This window comes from Octodon degus, unplaced genomic scaffold (genome assembly GCF_000260255.1).
Source record: "Octodon degus isolate 3935 unplaced genomic scaffold, OctDeg1.0 scaffold00220, whole genome shotgun sequence".
NCBI classification, from domain to species: domain Eukaryota; kingdom Metazoa; phylum Chordata; class Mammalia; order Rodentia; family Octodontidae; genus Octodon; species Octodon degus.
In genome coordinates, this window is record NW_004524796.1 from 364603 (window position 1) to 375213 (window position 10611).

A 10611-nucleotide genomic window follows, 5' to 3' on the forward strand; every position below is an offset into this window, starting at 1 on the left:
CTTGCACTTGCCAGGCAAGTGCTTATTCCACTGAGCCTTCTCCCCTACAATGATCAAAATAAATCTACACCAAAGCATATAAAAATCAAGATTCCAAAAATTCAGCACAAAATATTAAAAGAAACGGATCACCTATAAATGAAAACCCATCAGAATCACAGAAAGCCTTCTCACCACAAACCCTACAATCAAAAAGAGCTTGATGTATTTCAAGCTCTGAAAGAAAACAATCTTTAACCCAGATTGGTGTATCTTACAAACTATATTTCAAAATTGATGGAGAAATAAGATACTTTCATAAAAGAGAATAACTGAAGAAATTTATGACCACCAAGTTAGCTCTACAGAATGCTCTGAAAAACATATTAGAAATAGATAACAAAGACCACAAACAGAGGAACACCAATAGAAATAAGCCACTGGGCAGGACAGAGAAACAACATGAAAAAGAAAAGCCAGTACATGTCAGCAATAAACATCAATGCAAATGGTTTCAATTCACCAATCAAAGGAAGTAGACTGGCAGAATGGATCATGAAGCAAGATTCAACAATATGCTGCACCCTAAAGAACCCTATTTAACCCAAAAAGAAATTCATAGACTGAAAGTCAAAGAATGGAAAACAATTCTCCATGGACACAGAAATAAAAGCATGGGTAGCTTTTCTATTTGCAGACAATATAAACTTTCAGACAAATTGATTAAAAGCCACAAAAAAGTCACTACATACTGAAACTCCAAGAAAACATAATAGTCATAAATATTTATGCAACAAGCAGAGGTTCACCCAACTATATATGACAAACATTAACTGACATGAAAAACAAATAAGCACTAACACAACTGTAGTGGTGGATCTTAATACCATACTCTCACAAAGGATAGATCAACTAAACAAACAAAAAAAGTCAACAAAGACATGTTAAAATTGAATCAAGCAAATGAACAAATGGAATTGGTAGATGTCTATAGACTAGACATCTAGTTATACCCCAAAACACCAGAATAGACATTCTTCTCAGCTGAAAATAGGACATTCTTCAAAATAGTACATACATTAGCTGAAAAAACATGTTTAAGTAAATGTGGAAGAATTTAAATCCTCCCATGCATACTCTGACCATAATACAATGAAACTGTAAATCAATGACAAAGGAAATAACAAAACTTACATTAACATATGGAAAATGTGTCACACAGGAGCAATTAGATTATAATGCTGATTCAAGATGTCTTATATAGAACTTACATGATGCAATGAAAGCAGTACTATGATGGAAATTTAAAATAATGAACATACACTTTAAAAAAAACCAAAATAAACTCATATAAACATTCTAACATTGAACTTTAAACTGATAGAAAAAAAAAATTAAAAATCAAACCAAAAGTTCATTTGAGTCAGGAAATTTTAAAGATAAGGACAGAAATTAATGCAATATAGACCATAAAAATAATACAAAAATCAATGAATTGAAAGGTTAGTTCTTTGAAAGAATAAATAAAATTGATAAATTGTTAGCCACCCTCATCAAAAAGGGAAAGAGAAATCACAATTTCAAGAAATTGGAAATGAAAAAGGAAAAAATCTCAACGAATCCCAAAGAAATCCAAGAAATCATGAATACGATGCGACGTTATATATTCTAATAAGATGAAAACACAAGAGAAATGGACAAATTCCTAGATGCAAGCAAGTTGCAAAAACTAAATTAAGAAAATGCAAAAATTCTAGATAAATTATTATCCACCAATAAAATGGAAAACATAATTAAAAATTTATCAACAAAGAAAAGTCCAGGTGCTGATGGATTCAAAGCTGAATTGCACAAGAAACTTAGAGAAGAAATAATATCAGTAATGTTTAAACTCTTTAAAGAAATTGAAAGGGAAGCAAAACTTCCAAAGTCATTCCTGGAAGTAAGTATCAGCATGATTCCAAAACCAGAGATGAGGGGCTGGGGATTTGGCTCAGTAGAATAAGCACTTGTATGGCAAGTTCAAGGGTCTGAGTTCAATCCTTGGTTAAAAAAAAAAAAAAAAAAAAACAGAGATGAAACTAAACAAAAAGAAAACTAGAGGCCGATCTAACCAATGTAAATGGAGGCAAAATCTTTAATCAGACACTAGCAAACAGAATACATCAAATCATCAAGAACATTATACATCATGACCAGGTAGCATTCACAATAGGGATGCAGAGATGGTTAAATATATGCAAATTAATAAACGTAATATACCATATTAACAGAGCCAAGGACAAAAATTACATGAGCATCTCAATAGATGCAGAACAAGCTTTTGACAATGTCCAACACCTATTCATGATAAAAACTCTACAGAAAATTGCAATAAATGGCCTCTGCCTCAATCTTTTTTTAAGAGTAGAATATATTTATTGGGGGAAAGAAAGCTTCCATTCAATATAAAGACAGACAGGAGCCCCAAGCAGGTTGCTCCAGTCCACTTCAATCACATAAAAGAGATCTATGACAAACACTCCATATCATACTAAATAGACAAAAGCTGAAAGTTTTCACTCTAAAATCAGGAGCAACACAACGATGTCCACTATCACCACTTATATTCAGTCTAGTTCTGGAAACGTTACCCAGAGATTTTAGACAAGAGGAAAAGAAAATAAAAACAATAAAGATAGGAAAAGAAGTTAAATTATTATTTGCAGATGACATGATACTCTACATAGAAGACCCAAAAACTCCAACAAAAACTTGTAAACTTAATATTCAAATTCACTAGTGTAGCAGGATACAAAGTCAACATTCAAAAGTCAATAGCATTCCTGTACACAAGCAACAAACTCACACAGAGAGAAATTAGGGAAAGCACATCCTTCATGATAACATTAAAAAAGAAAATACTTAGGAATCAATACAATAAAGGATGTAAAAGATTGAGGATGTATAGGGTGAAAATTATAGTAATCTAAAAAAGGAGATTTAAAAAGATATAAGAAAATGGAAAGATAGTTCTTGTTATTAGATAGGAACCTACATAGTAAAAGTGACCATACTCCAAAACCTACTAACCAGGCTTAATGTAATACCAATAAAAATACCTTTAAAATAACTCACAGATCTAAATAAAACCTACCTGAAATTCATGTGAAACCAGAAAAGTCCTATAATAGCAAAATCAATCCTGGGTCACAAAGGAAAGGCAGGAGGCCATCAAAATCCCTGACTTGAAATACTGTAAAGCTACTGCAAGAAAATCAGCATGACATTGAAAAAAATAAAATAAAACCAGACCTGAGGGTGAGTGGAACGGAATGCAAGATGCAGAAACATTCCCAAGCACAATCAGCTACCTTATACTTGAGCAAAGAACCAAAAATAGTCATTGGAAGAAAGGTAATCTCTTTAATAAATGATAATGGAAAAACTGGCTTCCCACATGCTGAAGACTAAAACTAGACCCATGTCTATCACCATCCACTAAAGTCAAAATGGATCAATGTTCTAAATATTAAAATAGAAATGCTAAATTTACTGGAAGAAAAAATAGGCAGAAATCTTGAAAACATGTATATGCAGAGACTTCATGAATAAAACCCAGACTGCAAGGGAAATAATGCAAAGAATCAACAAATTGGATCTCAACTTGTTGAACAGTTTTTACATAACGAAGGAAATTACCAAAAAAGTGCTAAGAAAAATCCACAGTGAGAAAAATTATAACTTGTTGTCCCACAGACAGAGGGGTTATATCTAGAACATATAAAGAATTGAAATAAATCAGATCCCCCAAATTCAAAGGCCCAGTCCCCAAATGGGCATCTGAGATGAATATGTACTTCTCAGATGAAGAATAAATAACAAATAAAATACATGAAAATGCTTAACATCTTCGGTCATTTGAGAGACACAAATTAGAGTAACACTGAGATTCTATTCCACCCCAACAAGAATGGCTATCATCAAAAATGAACCCATAACAAATTCCCAAGGGGCTGCAAGGAAAAAGAAATGCTTTTCCACTTTTGGTGAGAATGGAACCACTGTAGAAATGGAGATTCCTCAAAACACTGGGATTAGAGGTCCCATTTGACCCAGGTATTCCCCTTGTGCATATCTTCCCAGAATAATTAAAATCATTAAACCACAGTTATACATGAAGACTCATGCTTGTAGCAGCATAATTTATAGTGCTAAATCTTGGAAACAACTCAGATGCCCACCAATCAAGGAATGGATAAAAAGTATGTTTTTTAAAAATATAATGGAGTACTACTCAGCCATAGAGAAAGATAATTTGGAGAGGTTTATAGGTAAATGAATCCAACTTGAGACTATACTCATAAGTTAAATGAATCATACCTGTATGCGTAAACATTGCATTGGCTCATGAACATGAGAAATTGAACAAGTATATAAGATCTGACATGTACAATAGCTATTGTGAATTGGGAAGAAATTATTCAAAAGAAAGGATAAACTGTGAAGTGGAAAAGAAGAAAGTGAAAAAATATATAAGAAAGATGAAGGTAGTTTTATAGCTAGTTTCTCTTATTTCATTGAAAAGAAAGTTTTGTGCTAACATTGTCTGGACAAGATGTCATGTCTATGGCTTGCTCTCTGAATGACTACTATGAAAACACTGCCCAACGTATCAATTATTATAACTGTTCTACTCACCTATTTTGAAACTTGGTTTCATTAAGTTTATCTTTTTTTTCCTTTTAAAATTAAAATAAAAACAAGAAATCTGCTCTGGATGAAAGCACACGCACACACACACACACACACACACACACACACACACACACGGGTAGGGGGAGTGGACAAGTTGTAGTCACTCCTTTCCAGAGGCTTGGTAAATCTCTGCTCTTGATTTCCTTTGAGAATGATCCCTTAACCTGAACATAAATGTCCTTTATGGATTCAGCCAGTGTGAGTTAATGTTAACAGACATGGTATTATGTTATAAATGAAATCCAGTAAAGTATCATTTAAAGTACCACTTAAATACACAGGCAGCTCTCAGTGTAGAGCTGTCCTTTGTCTTCACTGATGATTTTACAGTACTTTTTATGGCATAATCGTCAACAATGATGCTACCACACAGAAGGATCCTGAAGAAAAGGGCCACTCTCTGGATGGATATCTTTGAAAAGAATGAAGGAAACGTCAGAGCTTAATAATGTAGATTCTTGCCACATGAGAAAAATGTATATTAGACTGCAGTAGACTCGAGAGTAGAACTTCAAGGGCTCTGGAGCCTCAAAATAGGGTTCCAGGTAAAAACTCAGATCTTTGAGTCCCATCCCAGAGAGGAAAAATCAACCTATCTGAAAGGGTGCTATGCCTTCCTTCTCTGTGAACAGAATCAGCAGGAAACTGGTATGCTTGACACATTTTAGATACACTGCTTTAATGCCTGTGACCCTGAAACTCATTGCAGGGCACAGTGCAAAGACCTGCAGAGGTGGTGGCACCTTGAGAACTTATAAAGGGATGCAATTAAGAGGTGCAATTGTTAATGTTGAACTAATATTTTTCTCTTCACTATTAGCAACATTGCAAAATTATTTTTCTCTTCCTTGCCCTACTCTTATCTTCTTTCTCCCCAAAGGAAATATTCCCCAGGAGAAACTTGGTTCTTGTCTCCTTCTTTCAGTCCCAGTTCAGCCTTCAAAGAAAGCGATGGACTAGCTGTTTGGTCGATCCATCCTTTACATCCTTTGCCTTTTGGACGTCACTGCTATTCCACCTGTCAAGTTCCCTGGTCCTGAGGGTGGGGAAAGGAAGTCCCTGACAAGCATAATGAATAGCACTAACTTTCTAAATTCACTGTTTATCTAGAATTGCTACCCAGGAGTTGAATTTCATTAATCACCCTGGCATATTTTGGGTAGGAATAACATAAGGGATGTAGATATTTGAATTATTTCAAATTAGAATATATTATATAGGAGACTTATTTTCACCTACTCCCCCACTAAAATTAACCTTAGCCAACTAGACTGGTAAACATGACTTAAGAAAGTGAATTCAACTTAATGCTCTTGCAATTGTCAAAGGTAGAAAGCATTAATACACAATATAATATCAGTCCTCTTTGAGCCCCCTATAATATCTATGTTAGCACGGTGACAGGTTTTTGGCACATTTATAAGTTGTGTTATCCTTGTTGCCTAATCCCGGAGGAGAAGAGAAAGCCAAATGATTGAAATTAATGATGTATATTTAGGCAGTCAGCTTATTGGACTGCTGCCCCAAACCACAGAAAGCCCTATATATGGAAAATTCCCATGTAGGGGAGGGGCTGGTGGAAAGAGAGAAGGTTTCAATAAACAGTTGAAGCTGTCAGTTAACTATTAATGATTTCTAAACACTTATTGAAACCATTTTAAAATAACTAACATAAAGTGAAAAAATGAACCATAAAACCAAAGAGACTAATGTTTTTTTGCTAAAACCTATGATTACTGAAATAATCCTTTAAGTCAAAATCCATATTTTCATATAGCATGCACAAAATATGAATTATTCGTCTATGATTCTCTATATATCCTCAATGTGAGTTAGGTCATCAAGAATAATTTATAATTCCTAGGAAATGCTTCTATTTTTCTCCCTCAAATATTTGATTTATCTTTGAAAGTCCCAAAATATGACTGGAAATATGGTCTAAAACCACAAGTTTTATGAAAGCAAATGTTGAAGGTCAAACGTGGATTAACCAGAACAGTCAGTTTAAAAAGGAATTGCTTTTGAAAGGTGTGTGGAGTGTGCTGTCTTTGTTGGTGGATACCAGATGACTGCAGGATCGCAAACAAAAAGTTGGGCTGCAAAAATGACAAGTTTTATGTGCAATGCAGGTTTCTAAACCACATTTTCTCTTTATTGTTGTCCCTTGACTGGAAAAGCAGTATTTATCTTGTTTTCCTTTAAATACTCATGGATCACACCAAGAAATGGAAATTCAAAAGACCCCACCCAACCTTGTGCCATGTTAAATGTGACCTCCTTCTTCATGAAAGAAGGGCTTGCATATGATGTGTTTTCCAGAGGATGGACTCTTGCCCAGAAATGAATTCCCATGAGAGAAGAGAAAGGAAACCTTACCTGGGTAATCATTCTTGTCTATGTCTGAGTCCCCTCTTAAAGCAAAGCCAAATCCAGAAGGGACTGTCTGTGAGACCCACACTCCTTGCAGAATTTGGGAAGGCCTGCTGTTTAAGCCATCTTGGTTCCCATTGTAAATGAGCACTTTTCCTCTCTGATCCTTGCCTGCAAAGGGCACACCGATGGCAATGTCTAGAGACAAACATATTTGGAGATAAAGAAGAATGCTCCAGAATAGTTAAGTTTAATCAAATGGGCTTGTTATACTTTGCATCAGAGTTCTGTAGTACTGAAGTAATAGTAATTATCATAATGGGCTTAAGTGAAAACACAAAAGAAAATAGACAACTCTTAATTTAGCATTATTCATTTCTCTTATACAATAGGGAATAGCACAGTTTGGGAAAGCAACAAATTAGTTGTCTTTTTTATTCCACCTGAAACTTAAATATTTAATATACACTTACAATACTTTAAACATTACTAATTCCTAAGTTTTTGTTCAAATAAATCATGAGTACAATACACTCATAAAAAGTACCAATGGATACTGATCTGATGTGAATACTTCCTCAACAGCATGTTATAGCCTGTCTGTCACATTTTTTTGCTTAGACCAAGAAATATACTATAGCATGATTCTTATAGATCCAGAAAAATATATGTAAGATTTTGTGTATACATATACATTTTTTCTGAGGAGAGAGTATTTGCAAGGCTTCTATGAATTCCTAATTTAGGGAACTATACTCTACACCAAGAATTTAAAACTTTTATTAAAAACATTGAAATTGCATTTCTATTGAAGTTTATAGACCAGGAACATAGGTAACCCATATATGATCACCAGAACATACTCTACTAGCTAATATGTCAACATGTATACATTTGTCTTGATCTCATACATATACAAGATTCTCTAGTCCCCTTCAAGTCATTTTTGAGAGCTGTCATGGAACACCCATGAAAACATTTCCATGTGATGTCTAGTCAAAATATATCCTGCTTTGTGAGTTTTGCTAATTTATTAAACACCAATAATAACAGTTCCCTCACATCATTGTATTTAAAAATATCCACTGTTTCTTTCATGTAGCAGTAACATAAAATTATGACATGTAGGACATGGGTTTAAATTACCATTGAATCCATCTTGGTTCAAGTCACCCAAGTGTGCCACAGCACTGCCGAACCTCCCGAAAGTCTCAGTGCCGGTGAGGACCTGTGGGTCCCGAAAGAGGAGAGTGCTCACTTGCACATACAGGTGGACTTGCCCCACCTCCCGCGGGCTACTCTCCAATTCTCTTTCCATGAAGAGAGGAGCCCCAATCAATATGTCATCCATTCTGTGGGGAACAAAGACAGCAGTCAGCAAGGAGAAGCCAGGAGATTCTTCCCAGCATATCCATTAACAACCACAACACTACATTTCCATTGGTAATCTCTTTCTCCAAGGGTCACTTTAGAACCATTGAATTTCTTTCATTGCTTTGGTATGTCTACAAAACACAATGTTGCAGGAAAATCAGTTGTTAAATGATCCTGTTAAACTTTTTAACTTGTTAGAAGCAACCACTTTAAGAAAACCACAGATGTTTCTCTTGTTAAGCTTTTCAAGTATATTCACAGAAACCATAGTTGTACAAGGAAAACTTGAAAAGACTTAAGTAGGTTTTTATAAAAAGGAGATTAGAGTTTGTTTGCAATTTTGACAGCTATTAAATTATGCAGTTTTCTTTCAGTAATAAGGATTAAAATAAGTTTTGTCCTTTCTTTTCCTCCTATTGCCTATTGATAAAAACGAGACTAGAAAGGTGAATAATGCTGACTAGAAAACCAGAAAACAAAATTTTTATCCCTGACAAAAATTTATAGCTATTTATTCTATATGTAGATAATATCAAAACACAGGTGATATTTGAGGCCTAAAATACTCACGAAAGAGACACCTAAGAAAACTATTTAGAGATGAGGTGTAATCTCCAGATAAATGAAAAACAAAAGTGGTGCAAGATAAACAAGTTTCTTTCACAGAGCCAGAATAGAAAACTTTTGCTCATGAGCCCTCTAAGATATCTAATTTTTATTTTAAAATTTTAAGAAAAGTTACATGAACAAATACACATAATTTGATATCTACTAGTAACCTTGCTAAAGTTCACCCATAGACAGCTTCATCTTGGTAAATGCAAAAATGTGAAAATAAGAGGTCACTTGAAGCTGAAATGTAAATTTGCACTGGTTTTGTGTCTAAGTAAATTAGGGAAATCTGAAGTTTGCCAAGTAGCCTAGTTACTAAAATGTTATAATCACTACCATTTAATAATGTCTCATTAACATTATTACCAATATAGCAAGTATCTTAATTTTGTGTGATATATAACAAGTCATATATTGCTGTATTCCTATAAATATGTTGATAATATTAGATATCTACATATCTCATATTACAAATATGCAGAGGCATGGATGAGGTGAGAGAAACACTCCTGAACATCTGTGTGGTAGGAAAAATGCTGACTTTGTTGTATTTCATTCTCAAATTTTCTCATTGCCTGTGTGCTTAATCGGGTGCCTATATTTCAGTCTGAGTCTAAAGATGTGCTATGTACCTAGCAGGCTCAAGATGTTGTGCTGCATGACTTAAAGAATACAACACTGACCATTAAATCGGTGAAATCCCGAATTAATTTTCAAATGATGACAAGGGTTTCAAATGGCTGCTGGGAGCACTACTGGGAAGAGGATAGTGCTTGGAGGGAATTAAGAAAGGCTCCCTGGAGGAGAGGGTGTGATCATGACAGGAGGGCTTTCCAAATGATGTGTTGGGAGCCAAGGCAAGTGCCCCCAATGGACTAAGGGTGCAACAAGTGGTCCAGTAAGTTCCAGGCTAGGAGGATTCCAACACATTTAATAGGAAAAGTAAATATACACAAAGAATTCTCAGAGCTCTACAATGTAAAGTAATTGATAACAATAAAATAATGCCTAATATGTTATCATATTGTTATATATAGTGCTATATAATATTTGAAATTATCATCATAGTATATGTATATAATATACAATATGAACATTAAGAAAACACTTTTAAGTTTTGATATGAATCTGGATACTTCATCAAGGAAGACACAGGCATGTAAAAAGATATCCCAAATCATATGTCATTAGGAATTGAAGATTAAAACAACAATAAACTGCCACCACAATACCTTAAAATGGCTAAATGCCAGCAAAACAAAGTGTTAGTGAGGATGGACAGCAAGAGCTCTGATTTCATGCTGGTAGATGGGGCTGCAGAAGGATGGAGCCACATCGCCAAAGTTAAAAGCAGCAAAGATATACTTCAAAAGGTGCATAGATAAACAAGATTTTTGCCTTCTGCAATGGAATATTATCCAGCAATCAAAACAAATTTGTAGGGGCTGGAGAGATGGCTCAGTGGTCTAAAGCACCTACTTAGAACAAGCTTAGCAAAAGCATCAGGGACCGCGGTTCAATCCCCCAGCACCACATGCC

General features: G+C 34.7%; 1 protein-coding gene across 1 annotated transcript in view; it reads right to left on the reverse strand.

Annotated features, from left to right (window-relative positions):
* Window positions 1-10611, reverse strand: part of Itga8 (integrin subunit alpha 8) — a 227371-nt gene that overhangs the window by 133771 nt on the left and 82989 nt on the right. Inside the window, exons 12-13 of the mRNA XM_012517847.2 lie at window positions 8233-8438; window positions 7093-7284 (exon numbers count right to left, since the gene is read on the reverse strand). Of these exons, the coding sequence (XP_012373301.2) occupies window positions 7093-7284; window positions 8233-8438 (398 nt within the window). The remainder of the gene's footprint in view (window positions 1-7092; window positions 7285-8232; window positions 8439-10611) is intronic.